Raw genomic sequence first — 26,548 nt, forward strand, 5'->3', positions numbered from 1 at the left:
CGTATTTCGAAGTGAAGGCGTGATCCTTGCATAACCAAATTTGCAGTAAATATTCTTCCTAGCAATATCATTAATAAGCAAAAAAAAAATTTGACTTCCAATGGGATTCAGGGGTTGAACTTTCAACCCTTATAGGTAATGGTCGTATTTCGAAGTGAAGGCGTGATCCTTGCATAACCAAATTTGCAGTAAATATTCTTCCTAGCAATATCATTAATAAGCAAAAAAAAAATTTGACTTCCAATGGGATTCAGGGGTTGAATTTTCAACCCTTAACAGTAATGGTCGTATTTCGAAGTGAAGGCGTGATCCTTGCATAACCAAATTTGCAGTAAATATTCTTCCTAGCAATATCATTAATAAGCAAAAAAAAATTTGACTTCCGATGGGATTCAGGGGTTGAACTTTCAACCCTTATAGGTAATGGTCGTATTTCGAAGTGAAGGCGTGATCCTTGCATAACCAAATTTGCAGTAAATATTCTTCAGGTCAATATCATTAATTAGCGAAAAAAAATTTGACTTCCGATGGGATTCAGGGGTTGAATTTTCAACCCTTAATAGTAATGGTCGTATTTCGAAGTGAAGGCGTGATCCTTGCATAACCAAATTTGCAGTAAATATTCTTCAGGTTAATATCATTAATTAGCGAAAAAAAAATTTGACTTCCGATGGGATTCAGGGGTTGAATTTTCAACCCTTAACAGTAATGGTCGTATTTCGAAGTGAAGGCGTGATCCTTGCATAACCAAATTTGCAGTAAATATTCTTCCTAGCAATATCATTAATAAGCAAAAAAAAATTTGACTTCCGATGGGATTCAGGGGTTGAACTTTCAACCCTTATAGGTAATGGTCGTATTTCGAAGTGAAGGCGTGATCCTTGCATAACCAAATTTGCAGTAAATATTCTTCAGGTCAATATCATTAATTAGCGAAAAAAAAATTTGACTTCCGATGGGATTCAGGGGTTGAATTTTCAAGCCTTAACAGTAATGGTCGTATTTCGAAGTGAAGGCGTGATCCTTGCATAACCAAATTTGCAGTAAATATTCTTCCTAGCAATATCATTAATAAGAAAAAAAAAATTTAACTTCCGATGGGTTGAAAATTCAACCCCTGAATCCCATCGGAAGTCAAATTTTTTTTTCGCTAATTAATGATATTGACCTGAAGAATATTTACTGCAAATTTGATTATGCAAGGATCACGCCTTCCCGTCGAAATACGACCATTACTATTAAGGGTTGAAAATTCAACCCCTGAATCCCATCGGAAGTCAAATTTTTTTTTCGCTAATTAATGATATTGACCTGAAGAATATTTACTGAAAATTTGATTATGCAAGGATCAGGCCTTCCCGTCGAAATACGACCATTACTGTTAAGGGTTGAAAATTCAACCCCTGAATCCCATTGGAAGTCAAATTTTTTTTTCGCTAATTAATGATATTGACCTGAAGAATATTTCCTGCAAATTTGGTTATGCAAGGATCACGCCTTCACTTCGAAATACGACCATTACCTATAAGGGTTGAAAGTTCAACCCCTGAATCCCATCGGAAGTCAAATTTTTTTTTTGCTTATTAATGATATTGCTAGGAAGAATATTTACTGCAAATTTGGTTATGCAAGGATCACGCCTTCACTTCGAAATACGACCATTACCTATAAGGGTTGAAAATTCAACCCCTGAATCCCATCGGAAGTCAAATTTTTTTTTCGCTAATTAATGATATTGACCTGAAGAATATTTACTGAAAATTTGATTATGCAAGGATCACGCCTTCCCGTCGAAATACGACCATTACTGTTAAGGGTTGAAAATTCAACCCCTGAATCCCATCGGAAGTCAAATTTTTTTTTCGCTAATTAATGATATTGACCTGAAGAATATTTACTGAAAATTTGATTATGCAAGGATCACGCCTTCCCGTCGAAATACGACCATTACTGTTAAGGGTTGAAAATTCAACCCCTGAATCCCATCGGAAGTTAAATTTTTTTTTCGCTAATTAATGATATTGACCTGAAGAATATTTACTGCAAATTTGGTTATGCAAGGATCACGCCTTCACTTCGAAATACGACCATTACTGTTAAGGGTTGAAAATTCAACCCCTGAATCCCATCGGAAGTCAAATTTTTTTTTTTGCTTATTAATGATATTGCTAGGAAGAATATTTACTGCAAATTTGGTTATGCAAGGATCACGCCTTCACTTCGAAATACGACCATTACTGTTAAGGGTTGAAAATTCAACCCCTGAATCCCATCGGAAGTCAAATTTTTTTTTTGCTTATTAATGATATTGCTAGGAAGAATATTTACTGCAAATTTGGTTATGCAAGGATCACGCCTTCACTTCGAAATACGACCATTACTGTTAAGGGTTGAAAATTCAACCCCTGAATCCCATCGGAAGTCAAATTTTTTTTTCGCTTATTAATGATATTGCTAGGAAGAATATTTACTGCAAATTTGATTATGCAAGGATCACGCCTTCCCGTCGAAATACGACCATTACTGTTAAGGGTTGAAAATTCAACCCCTGAATCCCATCGGAAGTCAAATTTTTTTTTCGCTAATTAATGATATTGACCTGAAGAATATTTACTGCAAATTTGGTTATGCAAGGATCACGCCTTCACTTCGAAATACGACCATTACCTATAAGGGTTGAAAGTTCAACCCCTGAATCCCATCGGAAGTCAAATTTTTTTTTTGCTTATTAATGATATTGCTAGGAAGAATATTTACTGCAAATTTGGTTATGCAAGGATCACGCCTTCACTTCGAAATACGACCATTACTGTTAAGGGTTGAAAATTCAACCCCTGAATCCCATCGGAAGTCAAATTTTTTTTTTGCTTATTAATGATATTGCTAGGAAGAATATTTACTGCAAATTTGGTTATGCAAGGATCACGCCTTCACTTCGAAATACGACCATTACTGTTAAGGGTTGAAAATTCAACCCCTGAATCCCATCGGAAGTCAAATTTTTTTTTTGCTTATTAATGATATTGCTAGGAAGAATATTTACTGCAAATTTGGTTATGCAAGGATCACGCCTTCACTTCGAAATACGACCATTACTGTTAAGGGTTGAAAATTCAACCCCTGAATCCCATCGGAAGTCAAATTTTTTTTTCGCTTATTAATGATATTGCTAGGAAGAATATTTACTGCAAATTTGATTATGCAAGGATCACGCCTTCCCGTCGAAATACGACCATTACTGTTAAGGGTTGAAAATTCAACCCCTGAATCCCATCGGAAGTCAAATTTTTTTTTCGCTAATTAATGATATTGACCTGAAGAATATTTACTGCAAATTTGGTTATGCAAGGATCACGCCTTCACTTCGAAATACGACCATTACCTATAAGGGTTGAAAGTTCAACCCCTGAATCCCATCGGAAGTCAAATTTTTTTTTTGCTTATTAATGATATTGCTAGGAAGAATATTTACTGCAAATTTGGTTATGCAAGGATCACGCCTTCACTTCGAAATACGACCATTACTGTTAAGGGTTGAAAATTCAACCCCTGAATCCCATCGGAAGTCAAATTTTTTTTTCGCTAATTAATGATATTGACCTGAAGAATATTTACTGCAAATTTGGTTATGCAAGGATCACGCCTTCACTTCGAAATACGACCATTACTGTTAAGGGTTGAAAATTCAACCCCTGAATCCCATCGGAAGTCAAATTTTTTTTTTGCTTATTAATGATATTGACCTGAAGAATATTTACTGCAAATTTGATTATGCAAGGATCACGCCTTCCCGTCGAAATACGACCATTACTGTTAAGGGTTGAAAATTCAACCCCTGAATCCCATCGGAAGTCAAATTTTTTTTTCGCTAATTAATGATATTGACCTGAAGAATATTTACTGCAAATTTGATTATGCAAGGATCACGCCTTCCCGTCGAAATACGACCATTACTGTTAAGGGTTGAAAATTCAACCCCTGAATCCCATCGGAAGTCAAATTTTTTTTTCGCTAATTAATGATATTGACCTGAAGAATATTTACTGCAAATTTGGTTATGCAAGGATCACGCCTTCACTTCGAAATACGACCATTACCTATAAGGGTTGAAAGTTCAACCCCTGAATCCCATCGGAAGTCAAATTTTTTTTTTGCTTATTAATGATATTGCTAGCAAGAATATTTACTGCAAATTTGGTTATGCAAGGATCACGCCTTCACTTCGAAATACGACCATTACTGTTAAGGGTTGAAAATTCAACCCCTGAATCCCATCGGAAGTCAAATTTTTTTTTCGCTAATTAATGATATTGACCTGAAGAATATTTACTGCAAATTTGGTTATGCAAGGATCACGCCTTCACTTCGAAATACGACCATTACTGTTAAGGGTTGAAAATTCAACCCCTGAATCCCATCGGAAGTCAAATTTTTTTTTTGCTTATTAATGATATTGACCTGAAGAATATTTACTGCAAATTTGATTATGCAAGGATCACGCCTTCCCGTCGAAATACGACCATTACTGTTAAGGGTTGAAAATTCAACCCCTGAAGCCCATCGGAAGTCAACTTTTTTTTCGCTAATTAATGATATTGCCTAGAAATACTTTTTATTCAAATTTGGTGGATACAGTATATTCCTGGTATCCATTATCCATTTTCTTCATGCCGACATTGATAAATTTACGTGCCGTGAATAAAAACTAGTCCGATTCTAAAGGTTAATTTCCCAGATGACTTCATTCCTTGAAGAATTAATTGATCAAATATAGAAAATCTTGATTCCACTGATATTCCCACTATTCCTCCCGTTATACATCGAATTCGTATGATAAAACTGAATCGATCCGGACGCCACTGGTCCGGGCGTTCGGGTGTTTCCGGAGATTTGGTCTGCTATCTTTGGCCGCTGTATTCACACCGGTCTTAGCCTTTCAGTGAGAATAATTCCTGATTTTGACACCCCACATGGCAGAAAAGGTGCACATTTGTTTCCTCACGAAATATTAATGTTTTCGGAGTAGGAATCACCTCAGGAACATTTTTCCGCATACCTGTAGAATTCTATTTATTTTCAACCATACCGACTGGGAGACAAATAGAGATTGGATGACATTCGAGTTATTTTTTCATTATTTTCACGCGTACAAAGCACCCTAGGAGTTCGTCTCGTTCCTCCTGTCCCACCCTGTATACTTTTCATCAGAAACTTTCCTCGTAGGAATAGAGCATCGATCAACAGTATCAACACCAACGACGTCATACCTCTCGCTTCCTCAGCAGGCATAAGGTCTATAATGCGCCATGGTCGGAGCGTCGACCGCAGTAACAGGGCGTCGGAATCGTCGAAAACTTCATGAAAAAGCGGTATTCCCCAAGTTCAGTGAGCATCAGAAGTGGCAGAATCGACGTACACTAGTTCCGCCAGCAGGAGGTCTCGTAAATTTTCGGCAAACGACACTAATGAAACAGAGCGCAGCGACCAGACGCGAATCTAGACACAAAAGGAACGACACAACGACGTCGAGAAAAAACAATACGGGAAGAACGAGATGAAATAATAATAACACACCCGCTATCTACAAAGTGGGACGACAGAACCGGCCGGGAAGATGACTGCGGCGAACTGACAAAAACTCAAAATGGACCCCGCCGCACGTCCGATCAGACGAGGTGGACCAGGAGGTAAAAACCCATAGTTCACCGCGTTTACTCACACTTTTCCGGAACTGGCACTCACCGGAATTTTTCGGGCATCACTCATCGAGCAATCTCGGAATCGAATTTATTTAGCAGAGTCCATTCTCTCAATTACGTCAGTCAATGAATTTGACTTGCAATATCAGAAAAGAAATTCGAGGTTGTACAGGGTGGGCAAAACTGGTGATACCTCAACTACAACTTTTTAACTAAACGAGATAGAAGAAAATGAATGGCACATTACGATGGTCTTTTTTGACAAAATTATAATGCCATCAATTGCATTCCACTATCTTCTTTTGTTTTCGATTTATAGTCCAAAATTGAAATTTGGGCGATTTCAACTTTGATCATTATCTCCGTTTCTGTTTGTGCTAGGATGTTGAAATGAAAACATTATTGGGACACTTTTGATAGCAATCCAATTCCAATAGGTTTATTTGCTGAGCAATAACATAAAGTTGTGTTTTTTCGTATGAAAACAGTAGTTTAAAATGACTTATAATAGAAAGAATCGTCATTTTTTTAAACGTTTCAGAAATATATCATCCATCGCCCTCAGTCTTTACAAATAATTTCAAACTACTATTTTCATAAGAAAAAACACATCTTTATGTTATAGCTCAGCAAATATACCTGTAGGAAAGAATCATAGTACGCCACTGGATTGCTATCAAAAATGTGTCTCTATAATGTTTTCTTTCAACATCCTAGCACAAACAGAAACGGAGATAATGGCCAAAGTTGGAATTTTAATATTGGCCCATAACTCGAAAACAAAAGAAGATAGAGGAATGGTATCACCAATTTTGCCCACCCTGTATAGTTCGGCGATTTGGTGGTTTGGATCTGAAAAAAATTACTAAAGAATTTTTCTCAACAGACTAATATGTTATATGGGATACTGAATCAGAGAATAATGCTATCGTGATGATAGTTTTAGTGTCTGAAATATAATATAATGAATGAATAAATTCATTAATAATGCTATCTACTAGATTCGGATTTGGCATCATCATCAAAAAATAGCGGAAAATCATAAAATTTCAGACGTTTTTCTAGTTATTTGCTTGTAATCCACGTGATGTGAAGTAACAATCTACCAAAGATTATAGAGTAGAAAGGTGTGAAACGAAGCGACTAAAGTGATGTGAGCGCCATCTGTGTTTCAAATGTGTTTCTAAGACCCCAAGGCTGGTTATGTAGCTCGTTCTAGTTGCTGATTATTGAATTTTTTTGTCTAATTTCTTGGTGAAAACCTCTAAATATCATTCGAAAATTATTTCATGGTGAAGAACTATGAATCAAATGAAATGGAAATGTAAGTATATTTAACACGTTGACTGTCCCCATTCTAATTTTTTTCTCACCCCCCACGTCCAACACATTTATCCCAAGATAAGGGTTGCTTTTGAGTGATAAAATATATATTCTATGGAAAAATTAATTCTGAAGCCATTCAAGGAACTGTTCATGTTCAAAATTTTCAAGTCCAATGGAAGGCTTGATGCTAATGTTTCTTGAATCATGTATGATTAATTATGATTGAGGTTATCAATACATATTTCTACAAGACTTTTAGCCCATATGAACCGACCACACTGCAGCGTTCATGAAAAGTAACCATATTCATCTTGAACGTCAAATGAATCAATGAATCACATACGACTCATGGACTCCTGGCGAAAATCTTTATGAATCATATGTGATGCATGGGACAGTCAACGTGTTAAACTGGTAACATCATTGATTTTTATTTTAAGTTCTCCGAAGTGGACAAAATTTTCAGGGCCTAATGGCCTGCAAACACTACTGACTACATCATGTGCAGTGAACATTTCACTGCAAAAGTCAATTAAGAACTGTTCATCCACGTAAATTATTGTGTGCAGAAAGCAGCCCATGCATGAAGGGTCATTTTGGGGAATTTATGACTTTCATACGTCCTTTCAAAGATTCTCAATTGCTACTCCTCCAATATATTCAGAAATGTAAAGGTTTTATTGATTTCGATTTGAGAATCGATTGACTTTCAAATTGTTTTTAGGAAAGTCAAAGTTTTATGAAACCTGCTGTGAGTGTTTTGTTCATTCATTAATCAATTTGTATATTGTGTCAAAAAGAGACCATACCACAAAGACATTATAAGAAAAGCATAAAGAAACTATACTGACGGGCTATCATACAGGTCCTATATACCTCTGTAAGGTTTTTTTCAATTGTGGTTCTGAAAATTCTGTATACATGGTGTTGAATGTCAATACTTATGGGGGTGATTTTTGGGCCCATTTTAAGGAAAAAACTTCATATGAACATATGTCCTAAACGTCTTAACTTTTGAGATACAGGGTAGTAAAGTTTTCAAAAATAAATCATTTATTATCAATATCTACAATACTACTTCAAATATTTTAATGACACTTCTGATACATGATTACTATGAATCAAGAGACATTTTTTAATGTATCACTTTTTTTTTTATTTCCACCAGTGGTGTTCGTACGTAATTTGACCTACCTATTTTTTCAGACCTTGATGGTACGCCACAGATTTTTCCTGAAATAAAAATCATTTTCGAAAATCCCAATCATTTCTTACCAAAGTTGACCACTTGCCTTTTTTCAATCCGATTCACGGTTTCCGTTAAAAAAAAATAGAAACCGTTTCTCTGCATGATCATAACAATATCCTTAATACATACATACATATGACAATATCACCATGCAGAGACATACGTAGATTTAATTTTTTTAGATGAAACCCGTCGGACTGAAAAAAATTCAAGAGATCAAATTTGCTCATAGTTGAATACAGTCAGTGGCGTGCCACTGACTGTCTAAATAATACCACCCTGTATCTCAAAAGGTAAGACGTTTAGGACATATGTTCATATAAAGTTTTTTTCTTGAAATGGGCCCAAAAATCACCCCCATAAATATTGACATTCAATTAGGAAACACTCTGTATAATATGTAAAGAATTTAAATGTATATGCTATGATGGTATATTAGTTCATATTAATTTCTGATATAAATTGTACAAGTTCAACTATGTTCTAAGTTTATTGATTCAAAACAACGTATTGCACAGAAATACCACCTTTGACATATAGCAGATCACCAAATATACTATATACTCTTGTGTCCTAGTCAAAGCTCTATTCGTTGTCTATAATTTGGAAAATGATATACACCACTTGAAACTTTTCCGAAATGTATGAATTCTCCTCATTATTTATGATGATTTTCTCATTGTTTCGTTCTTCAATTTTTATTAATCTTAGAAGTCCATCGATTGGAGGACGACTGTCGTATGTCACTTAATTTATGTCTCAAATTTCATAGATTTTTCCTCGCTAAAACCTTCACATTGGACAAAATAATTTTCTTTTAGAATCTATATAAGTACTATATACATACTATACATGAAAAATTCGAAAGGAATAAAAAATATTCTCTTTCATCATGACTTTCAAACTTCCATTATTCGATGACAACTTTGTTTCAGAATCAAGAGTTAAAGCGTCTTCATTTGTAGTTTATCTCTACACGTGATGATCATGTGATGGAAAATTTGACCAGACGATAGATGGAAACATTGTAAGTGAGCACCGATATCAACTTTCTCAACCAACAAATGAAACCCAAATGATAAGTGGAAAAAGGTTGATTACTAAACAAATTTCTTATCGAAGTTAACGTCATATTTCGAGATTAGTACAGGTTTATTTTGGCGATAAAGTGGTTCAGGTATACCTACTTCCACTCTGAGACCGTACACATAAACAAATAGTGTGTGAATGAATATTCCATCATTTCTACGATAATTCTGAACCTTTTCCACATAAACTTGGAAGAGTGCGTCGATAATTATATCCGGTAGATAACAATTACAGCGAAAAATGATAAGGGGAATCTCTACAAGATCAACAAATCACGAATTTTGATAAATTTCGGTGGATGTGGATATTACCGCCTGGTAAAAAAAAAAACAAAACCCAGCGGGTATGAATACAAAAAATTACGAATCGAATCAATATTTTCCAAAATGGAAAACTGAAATTTGTAGAATCGCTTGCCAAAATAGGTAGCACTATGAGATTTCGCATATCATACATCTCTTGTGTACCAAATTCAGTGATTTTCGTATGACCGGATTCTGAGACAAAAAGAGGCGAAATTCAGCGGGCTATAACTTCGAAAAAGGGGGCTTCCAGGCAAAAATGAAAAATAGGAGTCTCTTCATTTAGCCTCGAGAATCTGCGCGCAAATTTTGTTGCATTAATCTCGAGACACCCTGTATTTTTCCAATTGTACTGTTTTTTAGGAAATCTCCAAAATCTCAGTTGTTGAGAATCGCCTACATGAATCGGTTTAGTTATAACTTAGTTATAATTGGTGACGGTTTGTACAGAGTGGGCAAAATTGGTGATACCTGAATTACAACTTTTTCAATCCAACGAGATGGAGGAAAATGCATGGCATATTACGGTCGTTCTTTTTCGAGAAATTAATAATGCCATCAACTGCATTACTCTATCTTCTTTTGTTTTCGAGTTATAGGTCAAAATTAAAATTTCAACTTTGGTCATTATCTCCGTGTCTGTTTAAGCTAGGATGTTGAAATGAAAACTTTATAGAGACACTTTTTGATAGCAATCCAGTGGCGTACTATGATTTTTTCCAACAGGTATATTTGCTAACGTAAAGATGTATTTTTTTCCAGTAGTTTAAAATCACTTAGAAATACTGAGGGTGATGTATAATATTTTTTTGAAACGGTAAAAAAATGGCGATTCTTTCTAAGTCATTTTAAACTACTGTTTCCATAAGAAAAAACACAACTTTATGTTTTAGCTCAGCAAATAAACCTGTGAGAAAAAAATCATAGTACGCCACTGGATTGCTATCAAAAACATGTCTGTATTGTGTCTTCATTTCAACATCCTAGCACAAACAGAAACGGAGATAATGACCAAAGTTGAAATCGCCCAAATTTAAATTTTGGCTTATAACTCAAAAACAAAAGAAGATAGAGGAATGCAGTTGATGGCATTATTAGTTTCTCAAAAAAAGACGACATGAATGGTACATTCATTTTTCTCTATCTAGTTGGGTTACAAAGTTGTAGTTCAGGTATCACCAATTTTGCCCATCCTGTACAGTTCGAAGATTACCATCATTCTACAGGGTTAGTCAAAAATGAGTAGCATTCTGGGGGAACATTGAAAAATAAGTACAGTTTGATAAATAAACTTATAACCCAAAATGCACATTAAGGAAGATATATCCTTCCAGGGTTAATAAAATCAAAAAACTTTCGTTTTGGTGAAAAGTATTCGATGGAGTGCAGAAAATTACATGAAAAAGGTACACATATCCAAATACAAAAACTTCGTTTGCTGATGTTACCACGAAAACTCAAATATCCCGAAAACGGTTCAAGTTTTTGTATTTGGATAAGAGTACCTTTTTCATGTAATTTTCTTCGCTCCATCGAATGATTAAATGTTTTTTTTACCAAAATGAATACAACGAAAGAAGTTGTCCCAAAAAAATCATGACTCACCCTCTATAAACACCGTTTATAATAATATAGAAATGTAGAAGTGTAATAAAAAAATGTTTTTTAACAGCATAAATTTTTGCACGAAATTTCAATCTGGTGGAATTCACCGGCTAGAAGTTATGCGGAGAAATTTTTTTTCAACTTTGGAAGGATATATCTCGCTTAATATGCATTTTGGGCCATGAGTTCATTTATCAAACTATACTTATTTTTCAATGTACACCTCCAGTAAGCTCGGTACACATTTTTGACTACTCCTGTATATGCCTACCAGACTCAATTAGTGATTGACATATTGGCCATCCGAGTCTAAACTATGAAAGACATTACAAATGTTAATCAATTCCTACGTAACGTTACAAAAAACCCATAATTACAAGGAAAAATAAAACGACAAAAATGTAAAAACTACAGAAAGAATACCCACTCACTCCTCAACACTGGCGACTTTAGAGGAAGTCGGAGGAAGATGCATCTGCCAATTAGCTGTCGGTTAAATGCGCGTCAAGATGAAAATTCCGCTATTGTACGCCCCTCACCGTGACACGAGTAAACGGTGACCAACAATCGTTATAAATAATAATGATGTAGATATACTGGTGCAAATAGCAGGTTCCACTCGCGCTGGTCAACGCACTTGAATTGGCGGTACGGAACAAACAACCTTGGCGGGTTCAATGACGATGATTCACGCACTCGGGGATACCTGCGATACATACATGTGTATTTCGGGATTGAAAAAGACCGCCAACGTCTTGGACCGAAATAGTCGATTGTTCTCTAGAATGTGCGCAACGTTGCACAACCTGTGGAATTCACAGGGTGGACGAATTACGAGAATGAATATGAATGAGAAGAAATCTCGTCGATGACTTCTTATGAGGACGTTCATCGACTCTGTAGGTCGGCAGAACCGAATTATACAGGGCGAGTCTTTGACTCGTATAAATATTTTAACAGTAAATTCTTGAGATCAGAAGGAACACTTTTTTCCTATACCATTTTTTCCGATTCGGCCCTGATAAAAAGATATATAGTCATTTGAAGTTTTCATAATGAGCTGCGCCACCCCAGGAAAATCTTAATTACACTCCACACTGTGGATCTTTTAAACACAGTTGTATTCAGCCAAACTACCCAATTTTTCTTTGAATTTTTTCAAGTTCACCAGGATACGAATTGTAGTCAATGGCTAGACTTTTCGAGAAATTTTTTCAGGTGGAAATTCATAGAAGAGATAATTCTACCTCGGAAAGTCAATAACATGAATCAATATTTGTTTTTCAATGAAAAATTTTTTTAATTTTTTTTTCCGTTTGACGAATAAAAAAATTTCTGACTTTACGAGGTGACGAACTGATTGAATTGAATTATTATGAAAACCCCAAATGAATTAGAGGTTTCTGACGTAAGATATTCATTTTCTCTTTTTGAACTAACCACTAAAACGGTGTAGACTCCTCTTAACTCAGTATTTGTGAAATTATGTCCATTAAGGTTTTTTTAAGGCAAATCGTACAAGTGGACCCCCTGGCAAACTAGTCCTATATGCTTTTGAATATGGAATGTTGGTTTAGGTGGAATATCATTCCACTGGTTTTTTTTACCTTGAATATGGCCATACATGTATTTTTATTTTCTGGCTAGTAACATTTGCTACCATTGTAAATGAAGAAATTATTGATCAATATAATATCTCAACAAACATCAACTGATAATTCGATGAATCTAATTAGGTATCTGGTATAGACAAAAATATGTTTTCTATGGAGGAATCAATCATATATGTCTAATGAGAAAGAATCGAGTTTTTCTAGTGGAGATTTTCTATACCTATCAAAATCAAAGATATCCTCTGCATCACTTCGAATTGCATTCACAAAAAAAGCACAATCACTAGATCAAACAGGAATAATCTTTAATTTTCAGAAGTCAGATACTCGTACATCATGTCAGAGCACTTCATATTATCAGATTGTAAAAAAAACAAACAAATACAAATATAGAAAACATGAAATTATGCAGAATCATTGTTAATAGTTGTAATAATAATAACGATATGCAACAATGTAATAATGTTTCTCGGAACAATCAAATTCAATGAAATTAATACTTCGTCTTATGATGAACTGAATTAAACGAAACAATAAGAAAAATGCCTATGTGTTATGAAGGAAATATTCAGCAAACAGGAAACATAAGTAGCGTCAATTTTTTATATCTATTAGCTGCAAATGGTTGTTTTGGGCTTTTGTATGTGTAAAATGCGGAAACCGTGATATTATACCAAAAATACAAAATCTTAGGCCCAGTTTCATAATCAAATTTAAAGTCACTTCAAGCTTAAAGCTTCCTTTACTGTCATTTTTAGTAGGGTTAAAGGAAGTTTAAAAATTAAAGGGACTTCAAATTTGATTATTTCAAGTGAGGTATCACTTGCCCCATCTCCCCTATTCATAATATTGGGGATGTAACACTAAGGGTTGAAGATAAACGGTTTGGAATTTGATCTTAGAAGTTCTGCCCCTGGAATTAAAGATTGACGTGTCCGAGCATTTTTATATAATTCGGTTCTGCCGATGTTTCGTTTTCAATGTCCCACTGTGTATATCATAATTTGATTCAGGAATAATATCCTGAATGCTCATTATTGGATTATCGATTGAAAACAATATTTGGATCCGTCCATCAAGAGGGTTGATTGTTAATTCTCTGATCAACCTTTGAGTAACCGAGCAAACTATGTTTTTTTTTTCCAACTCAACCAACTTCAACCCTCAAAAAGCTTGGCGGACGGTTATTGGATAGTACTAGATTCTTTTCTAATTCTTGATGATGGAACGGATGTTTTTATTCTCTTCTCTCTAAAAAAAATCAGAAAATTCCAGGAAAGTCATAGTTGTTTTGGTATTGGAAATGAGGAACCGAAATAATTGTGAGAAAGTAACTCAAAATTAAAAAGTTCGAAATAGATCTGGAATGAATATTTGAGATCTATTGGAATTAACAAAAACTTCTGTACTTTTCGAATAGTTATTAGTTTTATTTTTATTAATAATTTACATTTCAAAGGACTCATTGGCCAGCCTGTATATTAAATCCTGCATAAATGTGGACTTTTACACTCATTTCTTAAAAGCTTCAACTGCAGAAATTTTTGTTTTAAGCCAATCTCAGCTCGAAAATGAAGAGGAGCAATAAAAATTAAAAAAAAATTCATAAAATATAAGAATATGAAACGGGAAATGTACATTTACCGTCCAGGGATTTCCTTGGAGAGAATCCCCTAAAGCACAACATAATCATCGTTGGCCACACCGACGTTACACATAACCTCGACTGATGGGCAAGCAGTATCGGTGTAATCCGTAAATACGGAGCGAAACCAGATAAGATATGCACAGATGATATCGAAAATATCAGGTGAGTAAATCCTGGATTATCATCAGTTATGGCATCAAGCGGAAAGTGTGCGTTTCTCGGTATACGAAGCGGAGATTCATCGTTCTACATCATAGATCATCTCCCCTTCATCAATCATAATCCCTGAAACTTATCACGATCCTATTTTCGAACTGATTGATGCGGAAAGATCACACAGATTTGTTCTATCGAATAAGGGTATGAATATACACCTACAGTGTGTCAATTTGAAGAGGTACCACCCTCAATATCGCAAAAAGTACAAAAAGGTTGTAGGGGGATATTTTATACGGTTGACGGTTGGTTACAACCAATCTTAAATGGGAAGGGTTGCTGATTTTCTAGACTCGCTGTGCGTATTCTTACTTTCAATACTTCTACAGCTCGGGTCTGTGTTTTATACACAACCGACTTTGAATGTGCCGATGTGAAATCTAAAGGTGTCAAGTCTGGAAAGCGTGGTAGCCATTCAGTCTGCCCACTTCTACCAAACCATCTCTCTTGGAAATGATCTGTGAGCCATAGAAAAGTGGATGAAAGTAATGAGGTGGGGTTCCATTTGTTGAAAGTAAATGGGGTCTTCTTGTGAAGACATAAGAAAGAAAATATGATTTAAATTTATTGAGGTAATCGCTCACAGATTGGTATATGGTGGATATGGATTGGTAGAAGAAGGCTACCAAGCTACACAGACTTGACACACCTTCAGATTTTTTCATTCCGACATTCAAAGTCGGTTGTGTATTCATTCATTCATTGCTGTATCCCGTTACCGAGAATAAACCTACAAAAAGAAAAAAAAATCGGTGCTATCAAACCCTAATTTTCTAGGGCTACTTGCGACTGTGTGCCCTCCTGTGACTGAAGAGACCCAGCCGCGATCTACAGATCCTTCCACACTCAGGGCATGGATAGTCACCAACCAGATCTGGCCGCCGCTGTATTCTTCTCGAGTCTCCATTATAACTGTGGACCAAAAACCTCCACTGTGATCTGTCTAACGCTAGTTGTTCCCAGTTATGATTGGCATTAACTGATTTTAGGGATTGATGTAGTATATCCTTAAACCGCTTATACTGGCCTCCTGGTTTCCGGGCTCCCTCTGTGAATTCGCCATACAGAGCTATTTTGGGAAGTCTTGTGTCTTGCATCCTTAGAATGTGGCCGCTCCATCTGAGTCGGGCCCTAGTTACTTGAGTCTCAATTGTTATACAACTCGCGCGCTGCAAGACTTCCGCATTCGAAACTTTGTGGAACCATCTGATGTGCATTATTTGTCTTAGATGACGATGTTGCGTTTGTTCAGGCTTTCTGAAGGACTTACCAGGATTTTGGTTTTGTCGATATACAGGCATACTCATGTCAACGATGTGCCCCTGTTATTGTTGCAATTTGACGTATCGACTTTGTTTTTATAGCGTTCTAAAGCGTCTCTGAAGTCTTGTGGCACATCTCCTTGTTCCCAGATCTTGCGGAATAGTGTTAGGAGACTATTGACAATGTCTTTATCCAGGGCTTTGATACCTCTGCTGGAATGCCGTCTAGACCAGGTGACTTATCATTTTTCATATTTTTTATCGCACTTATGATTTTCGACATTGAGATTTCGTTATCAAGTGATGTCATCGGACTATACGCGGGAGCTGCTCTAAAATGGATAAATCCGAGTCATTATTTTGATTCAAGACCTGTGAGTAATGCTCCTCCCATCTTTCGAGGATGCTGCTCTAAAATGGATAAATCCGAGTCATTATTTTGATTCAAGACCTGTGAGTAATGCTCCTCCCATCTTTTTTTCTATCATCAGTTAGGATAGCTCCATGAGCATCTCTTATAGGAAAGTTAGCTTTTCTGCTTGGACCATGAACAGTTTTAATAGCTTCGAAAAATTGCCTGTAGTCATGGTTATCGGCGTAAGCTTGTATTTCCCTAGCTTTTTCTTTCCACCAGTTATCCTTGATTTTTCTTATTTCTTGACGTACCTCGCGTTTAATGTTTATAAGACTTTTTGGGCTGCAACATCGCCAGGCTTGTTAATTGCTGTTTTCATCGCTTTGTGTTTTGCATCCAAAAGGGGTGCGATATGAGTTTCGCTGTCGGCGAACCAGTCTGGGGAGTTTCAGGAGCGTTCTGTGCCCAGTATATCTTTCGCTGTATTTGTAAGAGATGACTTGAAGCGGAGCCAATGGTCGCATTCAGCGGACGGAGCGCAAAACGCTTCTGCTACCCATCGGTAGCGGTAGCGGTCGGGAACATGTTGAACGTTCGCTGGCAAGCCGAGATAGGATAAGGCAGTTCAACGAGCTGTCACAGTCAGCTGATTAGTTGAGAAGTCTGTAGGAAAGACGTAAACAAACGGATTTTTTAAGTTTCGTTAACCTTGTGCTGGTTAAGTAAGTTTTTTTTTTGTGAAAAACATAACCTAGAATTCTGACGAATTTTTTTGTTGCTCTAGTATATTTCCTATAACTTATTTAACATCCTTCTTTATTACCTTCTATCAATTTTCATTTCATTTTCCTCAACAAACTCAAGCTCGTGCATCTTCCACACTAAATAACAACTACCTACTCAGTTCAAGTCCAACTTTCGCTCCTTTCCGCTACCGCTACCTAGCACAAATCAAATCCGCTCCCAAAAGTGGCGTCCGCTCCAGAACGTGTTGAGAATGTAGCGCATATGTCACCGAACGTTTACGCTAGCGTTTGGTAACAGTTGCACAACTGTTTCGTCCGCTGAATGCGACCAATGGTCGCATTCAGCGGACGGAGCGCAAAACGCTTCTGCTACCCATCGGTAGCGGTAGCGGTCGGGAACATGTTGAACGTTCGCTGGCAAGCCGAGATAGGATAAGGCAGTCCAACGAGCTGTCACTATCAGCTGATTAGTTGAGAAGTCTGTAGGAAAGACGTAAACAAACGGATTTTTTAAGTTTCGTTAACCTTGTGCTGGTTAAGTCAGTTTTTTTTTGTGAAAAACATAACCTAGAATTCTGACGAATTACTTTGTTGCTCTAGTATATTTCCTATAACTTATTTAACATCCTTCTTTATTACCTTCCATCAATTTTCATTTCATTTTCCTCAACAAACTCAAGCTCGTGCATCTTCCACACTAAATAACAACTACCTAATCAGTTCAAGTCCAACTTTCGCTCCTTTCCGCTACCGCTACCTAGCACAAATCAAATCCGCTCCCAAAAGTGGCGTCCGCTCCAGAACGTGTTGAGAATGTAGCGCATATGTCACCGAACGTTTCCGCTAGCGTTTGGTAACAGTTGCGCAACTGTTTCGTCCGCTGAATGCGACCAATGTCGTCGGTATAATCCGGTGGTGTCAGGCTATCTTTGACGGCAGCTGTAAATCTTTCTTTTGTAGAAGGGTTTTGTAGTTTGGAGATTTGAAGGTGCTCTCTTAGTAACTTTGGCTTGCGTTGGTATTTTGGAAGCATTGAGATCTTCATTCTCATTGACCTCCTACGAAATAGTCGTCCACCGACTATCGGTCGTGTGCGTTGGACCTAGTTCGGAAGAGATGAATGATGGAGAACAATGACATGCAACATTCACGTACACACACGTGAGCGTTGATGGTTGTTAGTCTTGGCATGCTGCGTGATGGACGTCTTCCCTCCGTGTCTGTGGACGGCTTTAGAAGAAGAATCAGATGGTAGTATGCTTCTCCGCAGATTTCCACAAGAGCGACGCCGTGGATAAAAACTGGTCCTGGCAATAACTCAACACAAATCCAAACGTTCGTTTCCTATCCTGCGCCTCCCCTAGCATCCCATGATAGTAATCTTCTTGGCGCAAACCAGTTCAGAGCAAAGTTGGAGGAAGTAGACGTTGCGGAATGCGATAATGAACGGAAAAAAAGGTTACATTAAACGTTATGGCCGTCCGTCGTGTACCTATGACGCCAATTGCGGTAGAGTCGGGGCGTGCCAAGGGGGACACAAGTTCAAAGTTCCAAGGCCGGACCTTTCAGCCAAATGAAAATGGTAATTGAACCGTGACGAAGAGCGTTATGCGGCCCTTTCCATTTTCCGTCGGTAAGATTAGCGCGAAACTACGATAGGCTTTGCCGTCACGTAACCTTCAGTTCGTCAAAGGAAAAGAAAGTGATTTTTGGTTCATTATTTCCAATTAGTAACCTTGGAAATCGAAGAAAATTAGGAACAAAATTATACTTACAGTTTTCTGTTAGACGTGTATAGTGGATCTGAGTTTCGCAACGTACGAGAGTTATGTTTATTTTATCAAAAACATTTTTATCCACCATTGATGCCAAAAAAAACTAATCGTTCAAACATTCGTGAATCACTTGTGATTCAGCCATTTATTCACTAGTCCAGAGTTTCCCAACCTTTTCTTGGCCAAGGACCACTTTTATACTATTCTTGTTAGCAGGGACCACCTGTAATAAACCCGTTCGGTCTTGACGATTATTCAGTTGATTCCATCTTCTTGGAAATTTCTCGATATAGTCACCTTTCGAGTAGATTATCTGTTAATAACAATAACCGTAGATGGAAATGAGATACATATTCTGAAAGAGGAACTCTTCTAGTGATAAATCTGAACATTTTATGGAGATCGATGCAGCCGTTCGGTTTTGATGATTATTTAATTCATTTCCTTTTTTTTGGAAATTTTTTGATAGTCACCTTTGGAGTAGATTATCTCTGAATAACAATAACCGTAGATGGAAATGTGATACATATTCTGAAAGAGCAACTCTTCTAGTAATAAATCTAAAAATTTTATAGAGCTCGATGCAGCCGTTCGATCTTGACGATCATTCAATTAATTTCATCTTTTTGGAAATTTTTCGATAGTCGCCTTTCGAGTGGATTATCTCTGAATAACAATAACCGTAGATGGAAATGTGATATACCTATATTCTGCAAGAGCAACTCTTCTAGTGATAAATCTGAAAATTTTATGGAGCTACATGCGGCCGTTCGGTCTTGACAATTATTTAATTTATTCCATCTTCTTGGGAATTTTTCAATAGTCACCTTTCGAGTGGATAATCTCTTAATAATAATAACCGTAGATGAAAATGTGATACATATTCTGAAAGAGCAACTCTTCTAGTAATAAATCCAAAAATTTTATGGAGCTCGATGCAGCCTTTCGATTTTGACGATCGTTTAATTAATTTCATATTTTTGGAAATTTTTCGATAGTCCCCTTTTGAGAGGATTATCTCTCAATAACAATAACTGTAGATGAAAATGTGATACATATTCTGAAAGAGCAACTCTTCTAGTAACTAGTAATGAATCTTAAAATTTTATGGAGCTCGATGCAGCCGTTCGGTCTTGACGATTATTTAATTTATTCCATCTTTTTGGAAATTTTTACGTATAATCACAATTGAAGTTTGCAAATGAAAGCTCGAAGGTTATCTTCAAAAATGAATATATTTGCGACGTTCTCAAATTTTTCAGCAAGTTTGTATTGACTGTACCTACTACTGATTCTATTCATTAACGTCATCTACTAAACAGTTTGGTCTGAGAGCAGCGGTTAAATCTCAAATAAAAAACTGTAAATCATTCGAATTAAGTTCTATGTTCTAAGTTCGCGGACCATATTTTGGCTTCTGCGGACCACTAGTTGGGAACCACTGCACTAGTCGATCAAACTTTACGATCAGAATGAGTGTATTGAGATATTGAAAGGAATAAACTGAATGAATTAAAAATGAAGTGAGGTATTTCAGAAATAATCTTTTCACGATGGTGGATAAATTACAGTATTCTCCTTGACTATTATTCACTTGTCTAGTCTGGTGAACCTCATCCGTGTGATTAATAGCCAACCTCATACAGGGTGTCTCTGAATGACATCGAAAAAATGTAAGGGGTGATTCTTTGAGGAAAATTAAAGTGGGTATTTGGTATAAAATTTTTTGATAACCTCCCCCCGGAAAATACTCTATATACTGCAGTGACGGCTCGTGCCCATAAGGTGTGGGTCGGCCAGACCCAGGATATACAGGGGAATATCCTGAAATAAAATTAATATCTATTTTTTCAACCAATAACTGAAAATGAAAACGCGGAATCCCACCATAATCTCTGTTTTTCTAAAATTAAATATTGATATATTTTTTGTCGATTAAGTTTCTGAAGATAAGTTGGATAGGGTTGCGGCTAAGGGATGGAAAAAAATATTCAATTTTATTTCCCAAAAATAAATGCAATCAGAAATGACATGTTTTTCAGCATCTTGATGTTAAGTTATTGGTTGAGAAACTACTCATTGATAGAAGAAGGAGGTAATTGAAAATCAATTCGTGGGTTTCAGTGTCTTCATTTTGAGTGGTTGATTAATATTGAAGAAATATTAATTTTATTCCAGACTTATGCCCCATCCTGTAGATATAGTCTGATTTATTTTTATACAAGAGTGTATAAAAGTTTCGTTTTCAATGCGATATAAAGGCTTGTTTTTGGAGAAAGAATGTACTATACTTCTTTGTTTTTGCCCAGCTTTTGAATAATAGTTTTATTCTTCTTCGGTGTCTCTCTGTAAATACCGATAACAAATTTATTACAACACAAAACGTCAATACGAATCAAAATTTTAAGTTCACTGAAACACATCTACAATTTTGATATTAAGTGAAAATGTACTAATTTTTCCTTTCTTTATTTCACCATTCTTCCTTCTACTGTCACATGATCTTGTGACAGGATGCAAAGTTTGTTTCGATTTGCTACTACTCCAATTATTCAACAATTAAAGAAATTTAGAATCCACTCAGATTGTCAAAATTTACGAAATGAATCGAAGAAAACTGATAAACACGTGCACCCCTTTCTCTTATTCTACGACACTGACCTAATTCAATTCATAATATGGGAACAGCGATGCGGATGCGATTCTTATATCCCCACTCCGAGGCTCGGCCGGCCGGCCTACGCGTATTCAAGAAGCTTCGAAATCACCGTGCCCTTATAAATTCACTAGGAATTACGAATTTTTATGGTCAAAAAATCACTAAACTACTCTTATACGGTCGGAATACCCTTTTTCAAAAATTAACTATTCATTTAATAATAAAAAATCTAACTATAATTAGGGATATATTATATTTTCATTGACTAAAACTACTCTTAAAAGGTGCGAATACGCTCTTTTCTAAAATAGACATAATATTTAATGATTAACTATTCATTTGATAATATAATATCTTAGAATAGACAATGAGGAAATCTAGAAATATGACAACTAAACGACCAAACCATAGCAAGGTAGGCCCAACTCGTGCTGGCCGACCGTGTATGTATCTAGCAGAGACGTAATACGATGTTCAACTTGGTGATAACTGCGTGCGACGTAGGTGCTGTATAGTACAATAACTTGAAGCGTTTCGCTAGGCTACTGCCGGCTGGCCGACCTAGCGTGTAGCGTCAAAGAGGAGTTCCTCTTTGGTAGCGTGTTTATCGTAAGGAAAGAGAACTTCGAAATAAACTAACTCAGGGCGACAGGGGCGTCACGTTGATCGAAATAAGTTGTCGTACGTATTACTAGGGAATTAATCGAGAATTTAATATCGAAATTAATCATTTGGAATAAGTTTTGAAGAATAAAATAATTATAATTATTTTCCATTTCTCGATTATTTTTGGGTCGGCCCGGCCGACCCTGCATACCCGGACGAGCCGTCATTGATATACTGGTTGAATAGTAACTGCCAACCCAACTATTATCGCTCTTCAGAAATTTCGCTTGAAAGATTCATACACTTTTTGCATACGAAACAACCTACAGAGAACGTCAGTCAGTCCCAGTTCAATGCGTATACAGTAAGGGTAGATAAAGGACACACCAAGGTGCAGTGTTGCCACAGACATTTTTGAAGTTTCGGTAGAACTATCGGGAAAATTCGGTAGATTTCGTAAATTTTCGGTAGATCCAAGTTAATACTATTTATTTCATGCAAAGGCGTCGAATGGGATAGGGTTTTTGCTTCAAAATTACAGAGTAATATAATTTCTTCCCTATTCACGTAATGATGAATGATTATAGGAATTTCATAACGAGAAAACCAAATTAAACATTAAACAATTAATCCATGCCATGAAATTAATATCATAAACAACAAAAACTATAAATGGAAGATTTATTTATACAAATGGTAATAAACTAAAAAATAGAAAAGCACTCATTGAAAAAATCATCATAAAAAAATAAATAACGTAACATAAAAATAACAAAAAGTTAATTTTGAATGTAAGTATATATCTCGAACGCTACCCATCTCGAGTTTCATATAGCGCCTTTCTATCACTCATTTTTGTAAAATGCTGTTCTGTTACGGCGAAACCTGTATCTAACACTTACGTAGTCAGTTGTCCCTTGTCAAGTCACCAAACCAAAGCAAATTATATCTGTTTTGTTTTGTACTGGAATGTAATTTTGTGTTCGACACTGATCAAAAAATTCGGTAGAAAATCAATTGAAATCGGTATATCGGTAGAAATTCTCGCAAATCGGTAGATCTACCGAAATTTCGGTAGCTGTGGCATCACTGCCAAGGTGCCTCTAAATAACCTTTATCTCATGGGTCTATTCATTTCGCGACATCTTGTTCCCATGAGTTTTCGAACAGCATCAGTGTTTTTTTGTCACGGCCGATCTTAAACGATCTTGTTTAACCTAGTCAGTGAGCGGATAATTACCTACTGCCAGGATCGAACCTGAGATTTCGCGATCCTAAGCAATGCTTCAACCTAGTGAGGTCCAAAATGGACGCAATTATGACATTATTCATCATAAACATCACATTTCAATGCCTAGGATTCTCGTATATTTAATGGAAATTTTTCAGTGAATTATTAGGATATTGGTTTCCAGACATTGCAGATGGACCTCAAGTCTCCCTAGGAAGCTCAGTTGGTAGAGCACCTAACCGGCAATCGGGGGGCCGTAGGTTCGAGTAATGCTCTGGAAGATACTTTTTTCAGATATATACCGATAATTTCTCATTATATTTAAATCTTCAGACATTAAACTACCTTCATTCAAAGAAGTGTCACCATTTTTTCAGTTAAATTGGCTCAATGCGCATCTCTTCGACATGAAACGTTCATTTCTTCACTCGGAAATGATCACGAAAATTATCTTCTTCCTTTATCGCCTAAAGACAACCATGTTGCAGAACAAATTGTCACCATTAACGTCGTCATTCTCCTTGACGTCAGGATTTTCTCCACGGCCCCTGAATTTATACAGAGGTCCCATTTCTTCCGCCAAAACTTCTCTGAAGGTCGTTGAATAGGAAACGGAAAAAGAGTGCTTAAGAAACTAATTTTCTCTTTACCTACGTCAAAAAGCCGGCCTGCATTCCTATAGATGGAAATAGGATTTTGTTGATAGATTGACCATTTTCATCTTATTTTAATAATAGTTGTATATCGATTAAGACAAAATAGATTTCCTATTACTAAATATGTTTCCATTACTTGAGATATCAATATTTAGAAAAATCATTTTTCATAAAAGCATTTCAGAGTTAAGTTCATTTCTACAAAGGCCTGGCTAGGATACGCAGAAGCTTTCTGAGAAGCAAACACAATCAATTTGCTCCAGACTCGGATTTGATACTAGGGAGATCAAAGACATAGAAAACAAACGTAAAGGCTTCACAAACGACGCTGGAAAGAGATGCATTCTTCTCCGCCTAATCTAAGCAGAAGTTAAGGATCTGATTCTCGTTGCAGAGTAGGAAATATCATTCGTTATTTTGAGACATAAAAATGAAAATAATATCTGATTAATTGAATTATATCTGTAGTGTAAGTGATTCAGTTGATCGAACAGGGAGCTAAGAAAAAAAACGTCAAGTAGGCCATGCAATTTGGAAGGTTCATGTTCAATGCCTCAACGTGGCTTATAGCTTGTACCACTACTTATTCGCATAGTAAAAATTTCGAGGAAAATCCCCAGCAGATTTTCACTAAATCCGAAACGCTGATCAAATAGCTTATTCAAATTTGAAAGATGTTATAATGGAAGCTAAACGCTAAAGCACAGAACATAAATTTTCCACATCCATATTGTGTAGCTTTGTCGACGATGAGTTTTTTTAAATCGCGTTACTATTTTTTCCGAATCAGCTCCACCTACATCTTACAGTTTTCTCATTATGACCAAAACGTAGTATAATAAAAGTATATTTCAAATATAAATGTATATTTGAATATTTTGTAAAATGAAGGTATTTCTCATAATTTCTCGTATAATGCGCTTTTTCTGAGCAATTTGATGTTAAAATATTAAAAAATATCTGTGGAATTTCAGAAATTGGGTAATTTGACTGAATACAACACTTTTTAAGAGATCAACAGACGTATAGTGTCTCAGATTTAACTAGTTATTCTGAAGGGAATATTTTTTCTCCAGGGGTGGCACAGCTCGTTATGAAAACTTAAAATGGCTAAATCTTTCCATCACGATCGAATCGGAAAAAATGGTATAGGAAAAAAAGTGTTTCTTTTCACCTCAAGAATCTACTGTTAAAATATTTGTACGAGTCAAAAAATCACCCTGTATAAAGTTGAAGGGCTGTTAAAAATACATATCTGTAATAAATGGAAATATACTCGGTCGCACAAAAAATTGTGGAGAATGATAGTTATATTTTTTTTAATGGAACAGTCTATATATAAGTGCTTATTTTGATTGTCAACTCGATTTGAAACATTTTCTATTAACCATATATTAATAAGTATCATTCTCCGACCCTGCATATTTCAATTTATCACGGATAAGTCGATTTTTAACAGCCCTAACACTTTAATGTGGGACATTTTTGATACCCCCGGTATATTTTTTGAAACCGACCGTTCTGGTAATTTTTCCTTATTTTGTATTTATTTTGGCTGATGCCAATCAACGCCATCTTACAAGATTGCAATAAGGGGTACCCTCCCATTCCCTTCAATGGATGCCTTTGACTTTGTTGGACCTTGCCTCTCCAATCTACACAGGGTGTATTTGAAGGTGAGGCTTTTTTTCATCAGAGGGTAGAACTGGTCAAAATGAAGCATATCACTAACACTCGCCTATAAAAAATCTACAAAGTTGAAAAAAAAATTCAAATAGTTCTCATTATTTTTTAGTAACTTACACGATTTTATGAAATGGCTCATTTCGATACCAACAGACAGAAGAGACTCAGGACACAAGTGTAAAAAAAAAAGGATAATACTTCAAAATCTCGCCAATAAAATTCGTCTAAATTATTCACGAATTTTTTCACAATGGGCATCGCAATCTTGTTGTTCGAACATTCCAACAATCGTCGTTAAAATGGGATGAAATGGAGAAACATCATAGCACTTTCTCAACATGAACTAACATAAGCACTTTCAAGAAACTGTCTCGATTTTCCACATTTTTTTTCCACCCTAAATTGCACGATACAACAATTATGATTCTTTCAAAAGTGACTTGATGCATCTAATCCAATGAACTTGGTACTGAACCATTCATTGTCCAGCCATATGTTTATGTTTCGTTTCGTTTTTGCGATGCCGGAGTCACCTTCCTCGTACTTGAAATTCAATGAAATTTTGTCGAACTTCTAGGGGTTGTATGTCAGTCATCTTGGATATTTTATATAGACAATTGGTTGGTTCGCGATAGAGTTTGATATGTACTTAAGTAGATCGCGTCAATTCATAAACCCAATAAGAGCGATGAAACTTGCTCCTGGTCCCAGAGTGGGTCACAATTTCATAATATAATTTTGAAACGTCCCAATCTAAGCTCGTGAACTGTGTCCTGCCCACGTGGCTCGGGAGGGCATCGAACGCGTTGTTTACAAGAGCTTTTT

At 36.2% G+C, this 26,548-nt stretch overlaps 1 protein-coding gene across 8 annotated transcripts in view; it reads right to left on the bottom strand.

Annotated features, from left to right (window-relative positions):
• Window positions 1–26,548, bottom strand: part of LOC123322947 (serine/threonine-protein kinase tricornered) — a 208,491-nt gene that overhangs the window by 10,695 nt on the left and 171,248 nt on the right. Inside the window, exon 1 of one of the 8 annotated variants that reach the window (XM_044911040.1) lies at window positions 14,522–14,618. The exons of 5 other annotated variants lie outside the window; for them this stretch is intronic. In XM_044911040.1, the coding sequence (XP_044766975.1) occupies window positions 14,522–14,576 (55 nt within the window). In that variant the 5' untranslated portion in view covers window positions 14,577–14,618. Of the gene's footprint in view, window positions 1–5,267; window positions 5,490–14,521; window positions 14,619–26,548 lie in introns of those variants that run through there. 2 more of the 8 variants (XM_044911042.1, XM_044911043.1) reach the window with 2 other exon arrangements.

This window comes from Coccinella septempunctata, chromosome 1, assembly GCF_907165205.1.
Source record: "Coccinella septempunctata chromosome 1, icCocSept1.1, whole genome shotgun sequence".
Taxonomy (NCBI): domain Eukaryota; kingdom Metazoa; phylum Arthropoda; class Insecta; order Coleoptera; family Coccinellidae; genus Coccinella; species Coccinella septempunctata.